Source organism: Chlorella variabilis (assembly GCF_000147415.1).
Source record: "Chlorella variabilis unplaced genomic scaffold CHLNCscaffold_8, whole genome shotgun sequence".
Taxonomy (NCBI): Eukaryota; Viridiplantae; Chlorophyta; class Trebouxiophyceae; order Chlorellales; family Chlorellaceae; genus Chlorella; species Chlorella variabilis.
Genome location: NW_005435080.1, coordinates 1,677,486 through 1,695,548, shown reverse-complemented (window position 1 = coordinate 1,695,548; position 18,063 = coordinate 1,677,486). Strand labels below are relative to the sequence as shown.

At 64.0% G+C, this 18,063-nt stretch overlaps 6 protein-coding genes across 6 annotated transcripts; 2 read left to right on the top strand and 4 right to left on the bottom strand.

Annotated features, from left to right (window-relative positions):
- Nucleotides 1-230: 230 nt before the first annotated feature.
- Nucleotides 231-5,115, top strand: CHLNCDRAFT_145145 (hypothetical protein; the record flags this gene model as incomplete). Its single annotated transcript, XM_005848511.1, has 16 exons — nucleotides 231-462; nucleotides 613-705; nucleotides 804-949; nucleotides 1,355-1,435; nucleotides 1,585-1,668; nucleotides 1,772-1,855; nucleotides 2,413-2,542; nucleotides 2,767-2,905; nucleotides 2,992-3,057; nucleotides 3,131-3,267; nucleotides 3,393-3,479; nucleotides 3,598-3,708; nucleotides 3,871-4,007; nucleotides 4,156-4,340; nucleotides 4,479-4,621; nucleotides 4,838-5,115. The coding sequence occupies 16 exons, from the start codon at nucleotides 231-233 to the stop codon at nucleotides 5,113-5,115; spliced, it is 2,133 nt and encodes a 710-aa protein (XP_005848573.1).
- A 317-nt stretch (nucleotides 5,116-5,432) lies between these two features.
- On the bottom strand, nucleotides 5,433-7,906 carry CHLNCDRAFT_145144 (hypothetical protein; the record flags this gene model as incomplete). Its single annotated transcript, XM_005848318.1, has 9 exons — nucleotides 5,433-5,552; nucleotides 5,668-5,727; nucleotides 5,825-5,915; nucleotides 6,067-6,211; nucleotides 6,412-6,599; nucleotides 6,723-6,769; nucleotides 6,959-7,428; nucleotides 7,531-7,703; nucleotides 7,830-7,906. 9 exons carry the CDS (start codon nucleotides 7,904-7,906, stop codon nucleotides 5,433-5,435), a joined length of 1,371 nt encoding a protein of 456 aa, XP_005848380.1.
- Nucleotides 7,907-9,024: 1,118 nt separating this feature from the next.
- CHLNCDRAFT_22572 (hypothetical protein) lies at nucleotides 9,025-10,199 on the bottom strand (the record flags this gene model as incomplete). The annotated part of the gene is made up of 5 exons (XM_005848317.1): nucleotides 9,025-9,176; nucleotides 9,282-9,366; nucleotides 9,477-9,550; nucleotides 9,688-9,812; nucleotides 10,078-10,199. Coding segments are annotated over 5 exons (558 nt in total), but the record flags the coding sequence as incomplete, so codon positions are not given.
- Nucleotides 10,200-11,114: 915 nt separating this feature from the next.
- Nucleotides 11,115-12,139, bottom strand: CHLNCDRAFT_145142 (hypothetical protein; the record flags this gene model as incomplete). Its single annotated transcript, XM_005848316.1, has 4 exons — nucleotides 11,115-11,303; nucleotides 11,475-11,644; nucleotides 11,778-11,868; nucleotides 12,071-12,139. The coding sequence occupies 4 exons, from the start codon at nucleotides 12,137-12,139 to the stop codon at nucleotides 11,115-11,117; spliced, it is 519 nt and encodes a 172-aa protein (XP_005848378.1).
- Nucleotides 12,140-13,005: 866 nt separating this feature from the next.
- Nucleotides 13,006-16,075, bottom strand: CHLNCDRAFT_145141 (hypothetical protein; the record flags this gene model as incomplete). Its single annotated transcript, XM_005848315.1, has 8 exons — nucleotides 13,006-13,245; nucleotides 13,347-13,465; nucleotides 13,574-14,063; nucleotides 14,237-14,731; nucleotides 14,817-14,957; nucleotides 15,148-15,611; nucleotides 15,816-15,903; nucleotides 16,064-16,075. 8 exons carry the CDS (start codon nucleotides 16,073-16,075, stop codon nucleotides 13,006-13,008), a joined length of 2,049 nt encoding a protein of 682 aa, XP_005848377.1.
- A 111-nt stretch (nucleotides 16,076-16,186) lies between these two features.
- Nucleotides 16,187-16,914, top strand: CHLNCDRAFT_145140 (hypothetical protein; the record flags this gene model as incomplete). The annotated part of the gene is made up of 3 exons (XM_005848510.1): nucleotides 16,187-16,403; nucleotides 16,530-16,627; nucleotides 16,771-16,914. The coding sequence occupies 3 exons, from the start codon at nucleotides 16,187-16,189 to the stop codon at nucleotides 16,912-16,914; spliced, it is 459 nt and encodes a 152-aa protein (XP_005848572.1).
- Nucleotides 16,915-18,063: the final 1,149 nt, after the last annotated feature.

Here is an 18,063-nt window from a genome sequence, read left to right as displayed (position 1 = left end):
CGCTGGAGCGACCTGTGGTGCATGACGTATTGCTGCCGCACTGCGCCGCACTGCTGCACCATGGCGGTGCTGGCACAGTGGCAGCGGCGCTTCGCTGCGGCGTGCCACAGCTGGTCTGCCCCTTGCACTTTGATCAGCAGCAGTGGGCGGAGCGGGTTGTTTGGCTCGATTGTGGCGCCCAGCTAAGCCCAGCGGCGCTGCTCCAGGCAGGCGGCAGTGGAGGGGACGCAATGAGCACGGCAGCCGAGCTGGGCGATGCAGGGCCACGGGGAAGCAAGGAGCAGCAAGAGCAGGCTGTGGAGGCAGCGGGGCAGGCCGTGGCGGCTGCTCTGGCAGGCCTGCTGCAGGATGCTACAGTGCGGCAGCAGTGCGCCGCCATGAAGCAGCAGCTGGCCGGAGAGGATGGGCTAGCGGCCGCCGTGCAGCTGGTGCGGCAGCACCTAGAGCAGTCTGTTGCCGCTGGTGGGGGCGCGATGGTGGGAACCGGTGGAGCGGCGGCGATGCATGCAGCTGCAGCAGGCTCAGCGCGGCAACCGGAACCGCAGGCATCTGTCCCGCCACATGAGGTGTTGGTACTTGACGGCCTGCGGGTGCGCTGCATCTCGGCCGCAGAGGCGCTGTTCATCCACCGCGAGGTTTTCCTGGACGACTGCTATCGCCTGGGCTGCGGCATCACCCAGTCTGGCAGCATAGTTGTGGATGCAGGTAGGACTGTGCACTCCACGGCAGCAGCAGCGCAGTGAAATGCGCTTGCAATGTCCCAATTGTGCACCCTGCTCGCCTTTTTCTCCTTGCTTGTACAGGTGCCAACATCGGCCTGTTTGCTCTGCGCCTGTTGTTGGACCCCCAGCTGGCCCCGTCGGTGCAGCATGTATATGCGTTCGAACCGCTGCCCCTGATCGCCGACGTGCTTGAGGCCAATCTGCAGGAGCACGGCCTGACAGACAAGGTGTGGGGTTGCCTTCATTGTGCGGTGCTCCCTGCCCAGCCACTGGCTCGTTCCTGACATGCCTATTGCTGAGGCTTCTTCACGTAGGTGACTGTGATTCGCTGCGGCCTGCACTCCCACCCTTCCCCCTCTCTCCCTTTCACATATTACCCAGCCATGCCGGGCAACAGCACATTCGCTGCCGCTGACAAGTGGGAGGTGCAGCGCCCACGCATGGCCGCACTTATGGGTCAGGCAGCCGCCGACAGATGCTTCCAAAGTGCCAGCAGGTGGGGGATGGATTTCGAGATGTTGGGCCTGCGCTTGCATGGTGCAGCCACGGGGGGCCCGGATGACATGCCATCTGCTGTTGTTGCCTGTGCACTTATGGCCACCCGGTGTGCCGCTGCATGCGCGGTTGTGGAGAGATGCAGGGTTGAGTGCTCCGTGACCACCCTGGCTGACTTTGTGGCGGAGCGGTGCCTGGACAGGATTGACCTGCTAAAGGTGATGGGCTGCTGTAGATCCTGTCCTGCCTGCACGTCTGCGCCACTCCTTCTAAGGGAGGGGTAGCACGCATGCGAGTTGGGGGTGTTGGCTCCTGCCGCATTACTTCTGCTGCAGCCAACTGTTGCCTGCTGCGCGCGTTGCCACAGGTTGATGTGGAGGGATGCGAGCTGGAGGTGCTGCGGGGATTGGATGCCGCCAGCTGGGCCGCCACCCGCCAGGTGGTTGCAGAGGTGAGATCGAGTTGTAGACGGATTGAGATCAGCAAAGCGTAGAGTGATGCATTCCCCGTCTCAGTCCCAGGGTCCGCCGCACGCTACCTGCCATGCCATGCAGGTGCACGATGTGGGGGGCCGTGTGGCGGCAGTCAGGGAGCTGCTCGAGGTCCAGGGGTTTGCTGTGGATGCAGCTGCTGGAGTGGTGGGGAACTGGTTGCTGTTTGGCAAGCGGACGATGTGAATGTAGCTGTTCAAAGAATTTGCTGAAGATGAGGTGGCAGGCGGCCGGCGCTGATGTGGCGCCGCCTTCGGGTCCATTGGCCCGAACAGATTCTGAATCTGGCAGAACCGGTCGGTTCCCACGATCTAACCCACACCGATCTAACCCAGCCGCCAGCCTCCACACCATGGTACCCGCTTGCGCCGAGCTAGCACCCCAGCTTCCTGCCTCCCGGCAGAGTGTTCTCCGGCTCCACGGAATTCTCCGGCTCCACGGAACTAAACCTCGTGCCCTACCGCGGCCGCGGGCCGCCAGCCGAGGCACTCCACAGAATGCTGCCGGCAAAGGCGGCAGCGCTCCCGCCGCAAGCTTGGACCTGGAGGGCCCGTCCAAGCAGTTGCGCGAACTGCGTGAGGTGGGTTTAGCTATCTAGGCACGGTTTAGCTTTTAAATTGCAGCTTTGTTGTTGCAGCTCAGGAGCAGGCGCCATTGCCCCCTCACCACCTCACTCCGCCGCCATATTCCCTGTCACCTTGCAGGTGTCGTATCTGTCAGGCCGCAGCGCTCGAGTATGCCAGCATTTCCCCCAGGCCCTGGGCGTGGACGACTTCCTGAACCGCGCCGAGGTGGCTCTGTACGCCTTTGGCTTCACCGGCGACAACTCCATCGGTGAGGAAGGGGCGCACTGTCGGCATGCCTGCATTTCAGGGACCTGGATCGCTCCACTGTCTAGCTTCTGGTTAATTGTTTTTATTCACAAAACAAACAAACACAAATACAAAATACAAATACAATACAAATACAAATACAAAAAAAAATACAAACAAAAAAAAATACAAACAAAAAAAAATACAAACAAAAAAAATACAAACAAAAAATTCGTCGCCTCGCAGCGGTCATTAACCTGTGCCGCGACGAGATCACCAACACCTTGAAGACCAAGCTTGATCAAGTCTTTGGGGCTGAATTCAACGTGAATGGCCTCGGCGGGGTCCTAACCTGCGGCGTGACGGGCATGGCGGCTGGCCTCAGGTGAAGTGACAAGCATGCACCCATCATCCCAGTAACCAGCAGGACCAAGGCCCCCCTTGTCTGCCACTACCTGCCCTTGTCTGCAGCCACGCGCCTGTGTCACGCACCTCTGGGAAAGAGCGATACGTGTTCTTCAGTTTCCCCCACATCAGGTGAGCGAGGAGTCGTAGGCTGGTGAGTCTAGTGCGCACAGCAAGCATGGGCCTGGCACGCCCTTCTTTGCAGCATCGATGCCAAGGGCGAGGTCGGTGCCATATCGCGACCGGGGCGCCCTGGCATGAGCTGCGCCTGCGGTGCACTCAAGGCTGCGCTGGTGGACATCCGACGCGACGGGCTGGCACACAACTGCAAGATACCTGGAGGTGAGAGGCAGGGGAGGCAGGGAGGCGGAAATGCTGTCTGGAACAAAATGAGGGTGGTTCATATGCCGTGTGCTGGGCATTGCAACCTGGAATCGGCTGCTGCTCCCTGAGCCCTCTGTGCGCAGTGCACGACGCGCGCGACCCAGAGTACAGCATTCTGAAGCAGCGCCTGGCGCGGCGCCTGCGCTTTGAAGGGGCCAGTGAGGACACAGGTGGGCGCCCCGCACGGTGCCGCGGCCGCTGCCTGGCCTCGCCGCCGCCCACGGTTTCAACGCTCCTGCTGCCGCCGCTTCCCGCCGCTGCTCCCATGCCCTCCCCTCCCCAATGCAGTCTCTGGCATGTCGCTGACCGACATCACGTACGTGGCGGAGCGCACCATCACAGATGACCTCGAGTTCCTGATCTCACAAACCGTTGACCCGCGGCGTGCAGACTACGCAGGTGGGGAGCGGAGCGTGACCACGCCAGTCACATAGGCTGCCGCCCAACCTGCCAGACATCCAGCCTCTCCGACACCCTTCCCCCCAGCTGGCAACTCCCCACTCCTGCGCCCCCACCCCCCCACCCCCCACCCCCCCACCCCCACGGTTGTCCCTCCGCCAGTCATTACGGGGGTGCAGATCCACAACTGGGGCTCTGTGTTTGACGACGAGTCGCCCAACCTGGAGTTTGTGGCCCCCACCTCGGTCTATGCCGTGGTCAGCGGGGAGAAGACATACCTGGACTTCAGCTCCGTGCCGGTGAGCGCCACTGCCTACGTTTGGGCAGGCCCGTTGGGGCCGGGGAGCGCATGCAGACGCGCTCTGGCACTGGCCTGCTGCCAGGGTTGGGGGTGTGCGGCAGGCAGACCGCCTGATCGCCGCCACGCTGCGTCCGCCCCATGCACAGTCGCTGTCGCCACGCCAGACGCGGCTGCTGGCGCGGGCCCGCGAGCGCGGCGAAGGCGGCGGTGGCGGCGAGGCCGCTGATGTGGTCTGCAACTCTGGCGGGCCCGGCACGCTGCTGGAGATCGATGCACCCTACCTTTACAACAGCAAGGAGCAGCGACGGCGGGAGAAGGAGCGCGCCGACACGTGAGTTGTGTGTGTGTGCGCTGGATTGCAGGGAGGCCACAAGCTGTAGTGCCGTGCCACGGCAGCAGGCGCTGGGCAGTCCCGCCCAAACCGCTCACTCCCGCACGCCCCCCGCCGCGCCACTTCCTGCCTTTGCAGGTACGCGGCGCTGCTGGGGGAGGAGGATCTGCACCCGCAGACGCTGTGCCGCTGGCCCGCTTGGCAGTCGCACCTGCGCGCGGGGGAGCCACACCGCGAGGAGGAGGACACCTCGGTGGTCATCGACTCCCAGTTTGAGTCGGGTGGGTGGATGGGCGGTGCACGGGCAGGTGCATCACAGGCTGACATGGACATGTGTGGCAATGGACGGGCAGTGTGGAACCCCCGGTTGGCATGCGAATTGGCCAGGGCTCTGGTATGCACCCCCACCTAGCCGCATACGAGCCCCGCACGCTGCTGCCTCGCCCCCCGCGCTCACGCCTCCATGGCTGCCCTTGCTGCCGCTTGCCATGCTGCAGACGGCGAGCTGGATGAGCTGCTGGGCAAGCTGCAGAACAGGTACATGCAGCCCACAGGGTACGAGGGCAGCGGCAGAAGCAGCATCGGCGGCGGCGGCGGCGGAAGCGCCGCCGGCCCGGTCAGCAACACCTCTGGCCCTGGTAGCTTGAGCACTGGGGTGCCGGGAAGCAGCACCAGCACCAGCGGGAGCGCTGCCCCTCTGGCCCACACTGGGCTGCTCAGCCGCCTGCTAAAGACAGTCAAGGACGCCAAGGAGCGCAGCCAGTGGCGCAAGTAGCGAGGCTGCACAGTGGGCATCCTTTGCTGCACCCACCACCCGCCCACCACCATACCTCTGCTGTGCCAGTCGGCCTGTTGTACAACTGTCCTCTACGGTTGCACTGAATTCTCAGATCTGCATTGCTTGTCCCCCTGATTGCTCAGCCCCCGTTGCCTGTGAACTTCTGTCACTGTACCATCCACCGTTGCCCGCTTACATGCCTGTGACCCCCCCCTGTTGATTTGGACGCATTGCCTGATTGGATGGAGACAGCTTGACTCTAGAAGTACACCATCTCCTGCTGCGAGCTGATCCATTCCCATTCCCAGTCCCAGTCAGCCCGCCAGCTCCCGCTCTACTGCCTCCAGCGCCTGCAGCAGGCTGCGCCCCTCGAGCCGCAGCTGCACCGCCTTCTCCGCTTTGCTGCTGCTGGCGGCGCCCTTGACGTCTGTCACCTGTGGCACAGCCGCATGGGAGGCAGGCGCGTGTTGGTGAGGGACAGCAGGGCTGAGATGAGGACGAGGCCCTGCGCAGGCAAGGCACGCAGCTCAGAAAGCAACTCCGCCCCACCTGCACCACATCGGCGCCTGCTGGCCAGCTGGCAACCAGCCGCACTTCCGCCTCCAGCGCCTGCACGCGAGATGGCAGGCGGGGAGGATTGGTTGCGGCCCGCAAGCAACACCCAACGTGCTCTCTACCCTTGCAATGGCCCACAATTGCGCCACACCTGGCTCAGCGTGGCCCGCAGGGTGGCAAGGTCGGCGCTCTGTGCCACCACCTCATACCCTGCCTGCCGCACCTCCTCGACCAGCGCCCGCCTGCGTGTTCCTAAGAGGAAAGGCATCAGACAAGTGCGCAGTGCATGCCAGGCCATCCAGCGAGGGACGGTGCACCACCACCGCTTCTGCATCCCAATCCCAAGCGGCCCGGGCCCCACCTGCGTGCACCATGCGGCAGCCCAGCCCTCACCTGTGCAGCCAGGCACCCAGCCGCGCCTGCACCTCTCGCACCACAAAGTCGATGCGGCGGCTGCTGCCCTGCTGCGCCCCATCCCGTGCCGCCTCCACAATGTCGCCCACCTCCACATCGGCGGGCGTCAGCTGCGCGCCAGACACTGCACGGCCAAGCGGCACCAGGAATAGTGGCAAGGTGCAGGAGAGGGAAGGAAGCAGGAAAGGCATATCATAATGTGGCAGTCCACCGCCTTCACACCTCCTGCAATCCAGGCCGGCCTTGCCGCCTTCGTTGCCTGCACAACCAGCCCCTTGCCACATCCGCTCCCTGCTGCGCCCTTGCAGCCTCACAGCCAAGCACCTGTGCTGCTGCCAGGCTGCAGGTGCAGCGACAGCTCGTGGTCGGCGGTTGCGCAGGGGCCGGGGTCCTCGCCCCGCACTGCGCCACTTGGGTAGGCCGTCACCAGCTTGAGGTGCACCGCGTCGCGGCTGACGTGCAGCAGCGACAGGCCGCCCAGCAGTGTGAGGGTGGAGGCCGCCTCGTCACACCTGCGGGGCAGCCACGGCGCTTGCGGCACAGCAGTGAGAAGGCCAGAGGTGCGGCAGGCAGGCGGGAGGCAGAAGAGGCCAGGCGCGCTGCTGTGGGCGAGGCAGCAGGGCATGGAAACCCACCACTGCGCGGTTGACAGGAAGCGGGCGTTCACTTCCACCTTCTCCCCCTGCAACAGGCGAGCATGGCAGGAAAGGCACTGGTGGCAGACCTTCTCCCCCGAAACAAAATGACCGCCTCTCTCTGCCCTCCTGGCAGCAGTCGCACAGCATCGCTGGTGCCCCGCACATCTGGGCCCCGCCCAAGCATCACACACGCATCCAGTGGTTCACCCACCCCCAGCACCGCCACCACCAACCTGCTGCGCGTTCTGGCTCTCCAGGTCCCCAAGCTGCGCCCGCAGCGCCTCCGCCTCCTCCCGCTCCGACGCGATGGCCGCCGCCAGCCCCTCCGCCTCTGCCACCCCCGCAGCAATGGCCGCCTCCAGCTCTCGTTCCTGGCCCGCTGCCGCCGCCATCGCCACCTGGCACTCCTCCTCGCCGGGGCCCTCTGGCAGCTCTGGCAGGGCCACCCACCCCGCGCCCACGCTCTGCTGGTGTTGCGCCACCTCCTGCTGCAGCCGCGCCAGCTCCCCTCCCACCGCCGCCTGCTGGCGCTCAAAGGCATCGTGCGCCGCCGCCACCCGCACCACCAGCTCTGCGATCCCCGCCTGCGCCTCCTCGTTGGCCTGCTTCAGCTGGCGCAGCTGCGCCACGCTCGCCTCCACCTCCGCCTCAAAGTGCTGCAGCAGCTCGCCCTCGTCGCCGTGCGGCCTTCCATCCAGCAGTTCTGCGGCAGGCGGGGCGCGGCAGGGCGGAGGGCGGGAAAAGTGGTGGGCGGGAGTGGAGGTTGCGGGCTCAAAGCTGCTGCTGCCTGCCCGCCTGGGCGCACCTGCCAGGAACTCATTCTTGACCTCGTAGTGCAGGAAGGTGTTTTTCAGGCTGCTGAACTGACGCTTGAGGCGGCGCAGGTCTGCTTCGCCCACCGCCTCGGCTTGCTCCGCCGCGCCATCCTGCACCGCAGCAAAGCGCTGCTGCGCCGCGCCCTGCAGCAGCTCCAGTGCCCTGCGCGGGGGGCAGCAAAGCAGCAGGCGGCGGTCTGCTGCTGCCATGACTTTGTCTGTCCCCAGCTGCGGCTGTCGATCGCTTCTGCCCGCGCACTGGGCCGCGGGCTCTGCACGCCGCCCCCACCTGTTGAAGCCATCCACGGTGGGGTGCCTCAGCGCCGCGATGAGCTCTTCCGAGCCCACTGCCCCACTGGCGGTCATGTTTGGTTGCGCTGGACAGGGGCGGCTGAGCAGGTAGAGTGATCTATATCTTTTCGTTTGAGTTGGCTCGTTGAGTTGCTGGCAACCAACTTGGTTGCGTTGGTTGACGTGGCATCGCCTTTCCCTTGCCGCTCGATAGCTAGCGAGGCAGGCTTCTGCACCCCGGTGTTTAGAGATTGCAGGGGGATTCGCAGGGCGAGCAACAGAGGTGCCGCCACTACCGCCACCACCGCCGCTACTGCCGCTGCCCGCCTCTTCAGCGAGAGAGAAAAACAGGCTGTGCAACTTTTTCATGTATGTAGGGGGGGGCAGAATCTGTGCAATGATGTCAGGGGTAGAGGCAGATTCGGCTGCAATCATGCTTGAGCGCAACGTCTGCCAGTGCGAAGGGAGGAGGGATGGGAGCATAGTGAGTGGCAACTAGGGGAGGTGGGGGTTGTTCAGGGGGAACTCGTCAGCACATGCAGATGATGTTGGGGTTTAGGAATTGTTGGCTGTCCAGGACCTGCACCGGATAAAGCCCGCTCACACCATCTCAGCGGGGCGCTTCTCCGCGCCGCTGTTGCCCACGCGGCCGCCGCGGTTGGACAGCAGGGAGGGGGTGGGGCCCAGGGCCGACAGGTTGTCCCCGCGGCGGATCTCTGCAGCAGAGGAGCGCGCCGAGGGGATTTGAGAGGGAACATGGGGCGCTGCCCCCCGTTGCCGGCGGCTTGGGGCGACTGAGGGAACTTTTGCATTTCGCCCCACCTGGCCTGCCCTCTATTGCCATGCCGGCGCGGTTGACCTGGGGGCCGTGCTCGCACAGCGCAGCCACAAGGGGGAGGCTTGAATTGCAAGTGTTTATGGGAAGTGGGTGGTTGAAATCTCCAAAGTTTTTCCTGCTGCGGGCTGTTCTCTCCTGCTGGACGGGCCGTTGAGGCGACCTTGCCCTTTGTCCTCCCCGCCCCGGGGGCGGCACCTGAGATGCGGGGGACCAGCGGCGAACCATGCTTCTGGAAGCCTGGAACATGCAGGGTGCTTGGGCCAGGCACCTTAGGTCTTCCGGTCCACGGCCTGCACCCTGCAGTAGCACACCTGTGCGGCGGTCGGCTCTGATGCGCGCGCACCTTGGTGTAGAATAGGGGCAGAATTTCGCGGCCCCAACTCTCCTCAAACAGGATTGCCATGCCAATGTAGAAGGCAAGCACGGACGTGAAGATGCCCCACCAGCCAGCTGCCTTGGCGATGTTGGGGCGTGTGGTGCCGGCGGACAGCAGGAAGAACATGATGCCTGGCAGGCGAGGGGCGGACAGGAGAGGCTGGCTGCCGGACAAAGGGAAGAAAGCGCTTGACAAGCGGTACGACAGGGCATGAATGCTGCCCCCAGGTCGCTCACCTATCATCAGGAACACAAGAGGCAGTGCGAGATTGTACGCCACCGACACGCACATGAAGCCGATGGCGGCCACGCCAAACAGAGCCTGCACACGCCAGGGGGCAAGGGCAATGCACAGTGGGGCCGAGAGCACATGCATACTGTACCGTGCAAAAGTAGTGGCGCGACATAAATGTGGCGTGAAAGTGGTACCACACTTAGGCAATCACAATTCCCCCCCCCTTGAGCCTGCGCCACTTTTATGTCACTGGGCATCACCGTGACGGCTTCTTGGCCCTGTGGAGAGTCCAGGAAGAAGATGCCGGCGGTGCGAATGGTGCCGTACATACCTGCAGCACCACAGCTGGGCCCAGTAGCATTCACCTGCTCCTTATGGGTGTAACAGGCAGGCAGACAGACGACAGACCGATGGCAATCCAGAAGGCCCCGAAGGTCCCGAAGACGGTGGCACCAAGGGTGTTCCTTCGGAACATCTCCAGGATGGCAACGATGAGCATGGTGAGACCGCCGAAGCAGATCCCCAGCGGGAAGCTCAAAACTGGGTGGGAACGGGCAGGGCAGGGAGGTGCAGGCTTCGGCTGTGTTGGTGAGACCGCCAGCTAGCAGATTTTTAGGGGATAGTACAGCGGCGCCCTGTACCGCTGTACAGTGCCACAGCGGCGGCAGATCATGCTGGTTTGTTTTCTTGCATGCTCCTGTGCTGTCCCCCCTCCCCACATACCCAGCAGGCTCTGGGCCCGCTGGGCTTCCACCTGGCGCTCAGCGGCGACACCGCTACTGTAATACAGCTGGCAACTCACACTGAGTGGCCGCCTCTGTCAGGCCGGCCTGTGACGTCATGTAGAGGGCAGTAGTCAATGAAAAGGCAAAAAAGCCGAGCGGAGCAGGGTTGGCGCAGTCCACAGCATGCTGCAGCATAGGACAGGGGCCCCAGATCCCGGGGATCTGTCAGCAGCTGCCTGGGGCGAACGCCGGCGCGGCAGCAGCTGCCATACCACTTACATAGACTCGGATGTAATGTCCCGTTGTGTGGCGCCCCGCTAGATCGTGGAGGCGGTCGATGCGGTCAACAAGCAGGGTCTGCAATCACAAAAGAACAGATCCAGGTTGGTTTGACCCAGGCTGTCCCCATGATCTGAAACATAGAACACAGAGCCAGGCTGAGTTCAACCCAGCTTTCACGCATAATCGACACGCAGATAGAGAACTGAGTGGTAGATTTCAGCATCATTTCAGCAAATCTTTCAGATTTCAGGAAGCTCAGGCTGCAGCAACAACCCGCGCGCCGCGCCGCCCGAACGCCGCCGCCGCCCTTTCCCCAGCTCCAGCTGCCCTCTCCTCACCAGCGCATCGGCCACGCCCCCCATCCCATCCTGGCCGTAGGGTGCCGAGCGGGCTGCCACGCTTGAGGGGTTGCGGCTGGGTGGGGCATAGGCGCTGGCTCCACGCTCCTCCACAGCATACGAGGGGTTGTCTGTCACCTTGGTCTCCACCGGGCTGGCCATCCTGGTTGGGGTTCTGCTGAGTTAGAGCGAACTAGGTTGAAGCTCCGATATCAGAGACGTGAGAAGTCCTGTCAGCAGTCAGAACGAAGCACAGGCAGTGATGAGCACTAGTTGTGGGGGTGTGCAAAGAGAGGGGAACGAAGTGGCAGGCCTGCCCCTAGGGGCAGAGGCCGCGGCAGCTGCCGAGTGGATCCGCAGCCTCATCCCGAGCGAGCAGAACAGGTTAACCTTGCATTGCAATGGCATGATACAAGAGCTCCCGTCTTTGAGAGAATGAGCCATAGTGGCAGAGAGGAACATTGTGGAGCTGCTGTCCTGCCTGTGCGGTTCACTCCTTCCCGGCCGCGCAGCTGTCCTGGGCGCCGATGTCTGCGCCCGCAATCAATGGCTGGTGGTGCTTCTTCCACTCCTTGATGTTGGCGTCTACCACCGCCTGGACCTCGGCGCGCAGGCGGCGGCGGTAGTTCAGCAGGAACAAGAGCTCAAACCACACAAAGAGCGGCGCCAGTACGAGGCTCTGTAAGCGCAGGCAGCATGGGGGGCAGGCAGTGGCAAGATGGCGGCTCAGAGATACACAGCGGGCGAGCAGGTCAGTTGGGGAGGCCAGTAGGCACAAGCGTGGTGCGCGGTTGCATGCGCGCAGCCGGGAGGCCAGCAGGCAGCTCATTGCACCTCCTCACAAGCCCACCTGGAAGAAAGAGTCCAGCAGCGCGGGCCTTCGGTGCTCGGCCATGTGGTGCCCAAACACGATCTGGGCAAACCAGGAGAAGGCGTGGAGGCCCAGCGCCCAGGCCCAGGCGGAGGGCACCGCCCCGCGGAACCAGTTGGCCAGGGCCCACAGCGGCAGCGCCACTAGGCCTGCGGCGAGGACGGGTCGAGCATACGAGAGGTAGGTAGCTCAGGAATGCTGCATATGTGGCGCACAGCGCGCAGACAGCATACATGGACTACACAGGAATGCCGTTGCCCTGCTCTGCCCCAGCCCATCTACCTGTCCAGGTGAGCCCCGCAAAGGGCTCTAGCATGAGGTAGTACAGGCTGTATACGGCGGTGAGGAAAAAGCTGCCATTGAACTGGAGGTACTGAGCCAGATGGGCGCAGCAGGCAGGCAGGTGCGGCGTCAGGTCAAGAACAAATGCCTCGGGCGTGTAGGCCAGCCACACTGCACCAGCGAGTGAAGCAGGCAGGATGGGAGGGCAGGTAGCCAGGGAGAGTGTATGCTGCCCACTTTTTTGTACTTTTCTGGCAGTGCATGTTGCACCACAAGCGCTGCTTGCCTGCCACCGTCCACCAGATGGCGGGCACGAAAACGAAGTGGATCAGCTGCAGCTCAGGCAGAGCAGGCAGGCGCATGGCCAGCTGGGCTCAGCAACAGGGCCGAGCTGTGCTGCAGCTCATGCAGAGCATGCGTGCACAAGGCAAGCTGTGCCCAGCAGCCAAGCACAAGCCTGGTTTATCTTGTTGTTGTGATAGGAGCCATAAAACTCGAGCTGCAAGTAGAAAGCTGCCAAAAGCGACGTCGTCAGGGGTACAGGGCCAGGATGCAGGCAGCACTAACAGCATAGGTCTCCTTGCCTGGTCCTTCAAATTGAAGTTGAACCCCAGGAAGCCCATCGTGACAGTGGTCGGCGGCACCGGGAAACGACCGGCGGCTCAGCCTCTGGCTGCAAAAAGTAAGGGCATGGAGATGTGAGCAATAATAAGGGGTCTACTTCGCAGACCAGCTCTTCATGTCAGCTCCCTAGGCGGAAGGGGTGGCTGGGCGCCTGGGCGGCCTGCCACGTGGAGCGGGCGACCGCTGCGCCGCTGGCAGTCCCCACCCCTGGGAAGCGGGGGGCTGGGCGTTCCGGTGGGCCTAGCCGGCCACTTCTGAGGAGTGCGTGCCTTGCCTGGCAGGGCAGCAGGCGAGCTCCCGCAATGTGGTCCAACCAAGTTCACCGTGAAAGCGCTGAGCTGCCGGGTTGTCGAACGCTGCTCGTGAGCGGATGTGTAAGGCTGCAGCTATGGCAGGAGTGGAAAGCTGCGAGTTGCGTTGCGAGTTCGCTCTAGGTTGCGGCAGGGCTGCACGCAATGATAGGAGTTTGTGCCGAATGCAGGCGGGGGGACCCCTCTGGCTATCATATGATCATCGACACTGGTGGCGGCGTCAGGCGGGCGGGGTGTTTGGCCCGGGTGATGCAGCCTGGGCACGAAGGCCGGCCTTGGATTACAAGCATGCGCTACAGCTCCTGTCCATCCTGCGCTCCATTTTGCCGCTGCAGGCCCAGCCGCTCGGCACGCCGCTGCTGCACCAGCGGCAGCAGCTCCCTCACCGCCTGTGCCACCTCGCCCACGTCCACTTGGGTTACATCGCCAGCAGGGGTGTCGCGGTGGCGTGAGGGGTCGGGGTTGGCTACCCGCCGATACAGCGCGCCCGCCCACTGCGCAAAGTTCTGGTAGCAGCGCCAGATGCCGTCGGCCTGCAGGCACAGAAGCAGAGCAGGGGGACGTAAGCCGGCGGACTGCAAGGACATATGGCAGCCCAAGTGAACATGGCTACGAGAAGCATGCCTGCGCACACCTGCGGCCATAACTCCACCAGCGCAGCGTGGGGCGGCAGCAGCAGCGCGTATGCCAGCGCCGCGCCGTGCATGCCGATGAGGATGTCGGTCTGCTGCACCACTGCCACCTGCTGCTCAACTGCGGCGTCAAGAGAGAGGACGGGGGATCTTGGCTTGCTGCTCTCCCTCATCGAAAAGCAAACAGCCAGCACGCAGGTGTGGGCATCACTGGCACAGCTCTAGTCACCTGTCAGCTGCGCAAAGTCCAGCAGGCCAACCGACACTGCGCTGCCGCCGCCGCCACGATCCTCATCCGCCGCCACCCTCAGCTCAGCCACCAGCTCCTCTTCATTCCCAATCTGCCGCGCCATGCGTGCCTTGCCGGGCCCCGGTCGCCGGCTGATCAACCGGATGGTCAGCGTGCTGTCACTGCGGTGGGCATCCCCCTCGGCACCCAGGCTTCCTATTCCCCCTGCCCCCGCACGTGCCACCCCTGCTCCTCCCCGTCCATCCCCGCCGACTCCCACTTTGCCTTCTACTGCTACCGAGCCCGCCGCTACCGCCGCATCCGCCTGCTGCTGCTGGTCATCCAGGCCAAAGGAGGACAGGAAGAAGCGGCGGAAGCCCGCGAAGAGGGTGGTGCGCAGCGGGCAGCTGCTTTCTTCATAGAGGTGCGCAAACAGCAGACTGGTGTAGCCGGGAGGCACAAACACGGCACGGCGGAAGACGACCGGGCCCTGCACGACAGGCATGCGGGCGGGGCAGGGCAGGCGGCTGGGTTCCTCTACCCCTGTCAGCCGTGGATAGAGGGCAGCCATCATGCCAGGTCCAGGCTGCAGCTCTATTGCCAGCACGCAGATGCAACCCCAGTACCAGCTCAGAGCCCTCCAGTCCAGGACTTGAAGCTCACCTTGAAATCAGACACCTTCCGCACCAGCAGCCTGCCATCTGGGCCGCCGACATCCACACCAACGCCGCTGTCTGCACCAGCGTCCTGCAGCCGCACATCCCAGGGGTGCGCCCCCGGCTGCTGCAGCAACTGCCGCACTGCTGGCAGCACAGCGGAGCCACCGCCCGCTGCTACCACAGGCCACAGCATGTCCAGCGGCCCAGGCGGGTGGTTGTCCAGGATCACCACCTGCCGCGCACAACTCTGCCACCCCATCACTGCCACGCTGATGTACACGTTCAGCAGATCTGTAAACGTGTGGTACACATTGGCATGCTCCCGGATCTCTCGAGTCACCAGCAGCGTGGGCACCTCCTCCACCCCAGCTGGTGCACGCGCTGCCTCCCTGCTGGCGCTGCCTCCTGAGGAGGCTGCGCCGCTGTCGCGCTCACTGCTGCTGCCACCGGCGCCATCAGGTGAGCTTCCAGGCTGGGCCAGCATGGCACCAAAGATGTCCTGGGGCACAGGGTAGCAACGACAGTGATCAATGGCGGGCTGGTAGCAGGGCAAGGCCAGGCAGATGAGGTTGCTGCACTCTCACCTGCTGGTGGTCTTTGCTGAACGCCTTGAGGCTGAAACCGGGCCAGGAGCAGTTGACAGACCAGGCGCCCGGCTCGTAGCGGTGGTACGTGGGCGAGGTGCACAGGTAGCCAGGGCGGTGGAGCGGGCAGCGGGCGCGGCGCTGCAGTTTTGGCAGTGTGGGGTGAGGATGGGTGCACAGAAGACATGCAGTTGTGCATGCAGGGCAGCTGCAGGAGCTGGGCTGCAACTGAGGCGATACCATGGTGCCACCGAAAGCAGGATGCTGCTCCTGTCCCCGTGCCCGCCCCTGACCCGCTCCTGACCCGCACCCGGCCATATGAGCAGCTTACCAGCTTGGAGGGGTCCAGACGAAGGTTGGTAGCATCGCACAACACATGCGGCGAGCTGGCGGCGGGCATGTGGGTGTCGTTCACAGATCGGCACGTCACCGTTGACGCAAAAGTCTGCAGCTGCTGCGTGGCGGAGCAAACCTGCTGCGCGGTGGTGCCCCAGCGCCGCACCCACTCCACCCCAAAGTGCTGCTCACAAAACTGCTGCAACGCCACATCCGAGGCGGCATCAGCCACAGCAGCGCTGCCGCCGCCGCTGCCCGCTGAGTTGCCGCTGCTGCCCACCGCTGCTGCATCGACTTCGCTGTCCAGGCTGCTATCGTCGGCTACGAGTGGCTGATGCTCATCGTCAGCTGATCCCGCGCTGACCGCCCCGCCGTGCCGCCCAAAACCATGGCCAATCCCATAGCCGCCGGGAGTGCGCTTGGCGGCCCTGAGCTGCTGCAGCGCGTCACTGCGCTCCGCTGCTTTTCGGTGAAAGGAACTGACGCTGAGAACCAGGATCAGCAGGCCCACCACCACCTGCAAGCACTCCCCGAGCCAGTGAGGGAGGCGGCCGAGGTTTGAGCGGCAGGAACAGCAGGCGGCAGCGGCGGGACAGCTGAGATGGATGCACACTCCATACAGCAGCAGGGATCCACCCACCCCATGGGCGCTGCCAACCCTACCAGAGCCAAATACGCCGCCTCTCCGGGCCAGGAGCTCCTGCTGCCCCGTTGCTGTGGCCTCCTCCTTCTTGGCCCCATCATCGCCTTCCTCTAGATCGCATGTGACTGGTGCAAAGAGGCCTCAGCCTGGGCGCGGTGGCCCACTTTGCTTTTTCTGCCAGCAGGGCGAGCATTTCACGCAGCAGGGGCAGATGGGGATAGCGGAGCCGAGTCCTCTTGACCACGCTTACTGGTGCATTGTTGTGTACGAGCGTGGCCATTGTGGGGCATCGCAGGTGGGGTTTCTGGCAGCCCTGGGGCCCCATGGGCTGAATACGCCGCTCGTATCGGTCACGCTCGCGTTTCCTCAGCCTTGCATCCTGCAGGCAAAGATGGCGGCCATTACCAAGCCCAGCCTGCTCCGCCTTTTCACAGCCTCGCTGGCCAGGCGCCCTGCCGCCGCCGCCGCTGCCGTCGCCACTACGGCAAGCCGTGGCACGGGTTCTGCCCTGCTGCGCAGCGGCCACGGCTGCCACAGGCTGACCCATGCGGCCCAGCGGCTGGCGGCCCTGCACGGCTCCGCGGTGGTGTGCTCTGCTGCAGGCGACGGTGCGTTGCTAGCGTTTGCCAGCCAGCATCGTGTGAGGAAACCAAACAGATATCATTGGCTTACCGCCCGTGGTGTGCCCTCATCATTCAATCAGCCGCTGCACCCCTGCGCCCTGAATGGTGCAGACGTGGTAGAGGTGCAGCTGAAGGTGGATGGCATGGTGTGCGAGGGCTGCAGCTCGCGGGTGGAGGAGGCACTGCAGAAGATGGCGGGCGTGAAGAAGGTGCGCAGGCGCAGCCAGTTGCAGCAGGGCAGCGTGTCGCGCACGTGGTGCTCCTGCCCACGTGGCATCACTCCAGGGCCAGATGTGCTGGCCGCCCATCGTGACCGCCATCCCTTCCTGCCCCCGCCTTCTCATGGCCGCAGGTGCAGGTGGACCTGGAGAAGGGGCTGGCCACGGTGCAAGTCGAGGCGGCCTCGCAAATCGATGCCTTCAACGCCGTTCAGCCGCTGGCCGAGGCCATCAAGGGGCTGGGCTTTGAGGCTGAGCCGCACTTTGGGGAGGGCTGACTGCTCCCCATGCCGCTGCCGGATGCTGGCAGTTGTGCCTAGCTCCATGGCGAGAGAGAGAGAGAGATACCTGCTCCTGCTACCTTGTGCTTACTGCTCCTTGCTTTCATTTCTTGCCAATTCAGTGGTAGCATTTGGCCTTCTGTTGTCCACTGCATTGTGTGCGCGGAACATTTCGGTAGTGGCGGCTGGCGCGGTGTGGCTGGTCGCCGGCATATACAGGTCCATGCAGCCATGTTGTCGCCGCGGGCCACCATTATGATAAGTGCAGTCGTCACAGGTTTGACAGCACCAAACACAAGAGCGCTCCGGCGCTTGCGCTCGCCAGGCGGGCGCCAAATGCAGGCAAGCTTGAGGCTTCACGGGTTTATCGTAATCGTCCTGCCGCGGCTGTACCCGGGTCTGTGCTTCCCTGCGGGGGTCCCCGGCACGCAGGTTGCCGGCCGGCGCCTTGACCGGAAAACGGAGCTGACGCTTCTTTTAGGGAGGTGCCTCCAGAATGCGGAAGACGGCGGGCGAATGCGCCCTGCTGTGGTTGATGCTGGTGGCGGCCGTCGCGCCGCTGGCCGCGGGGCGAGCGGCGCGGGCGTTACCGGGCGGGTGGGAGCCTTGGCCCTGGCACCAAAACGACACCGTCCCCGGCAGTGACGGACCGTGGGCCCACACCCTGAACGAGCTGTGGAACAGGAGCAAGGACAGCGTCGGTTTCTGCTTGGGCAGCTCCCAGGCCAAAGCGCAGCGGCTCATGGTGCGAAGTGCCTGGCGTCCCATGCCAATTGGCCCTGCCCACACATGCACGCTATACGATGTTGATCGTCCACCATGGATGCGTGCTGCTATCCACACACCGTGTGGCGCCTCCCTGCACTGCAGGGGCTCAGTTTCCCGTGGCCGCTGCCGGTGTCAACAGACCCAGCCGATGCCTTGTGCAGCAACCGCACGCGTTTGGAACAACACCTATGCAGCCCGTTGGAGCTGGAGCACTTCTACCGCTTCAACCTATTCACCGATGACCTCGAAAAGATTCCCGACACCTTGCAATGTACTGCCGGTGGTGCTGGCGATCAGCCTGCCTGCGCCCCGGGCTTCCTCGATGGATGTTTGGAGAACCGCGCAGCGCGTGTCGCCCCTCAGCAGCCCGTGCCCTGC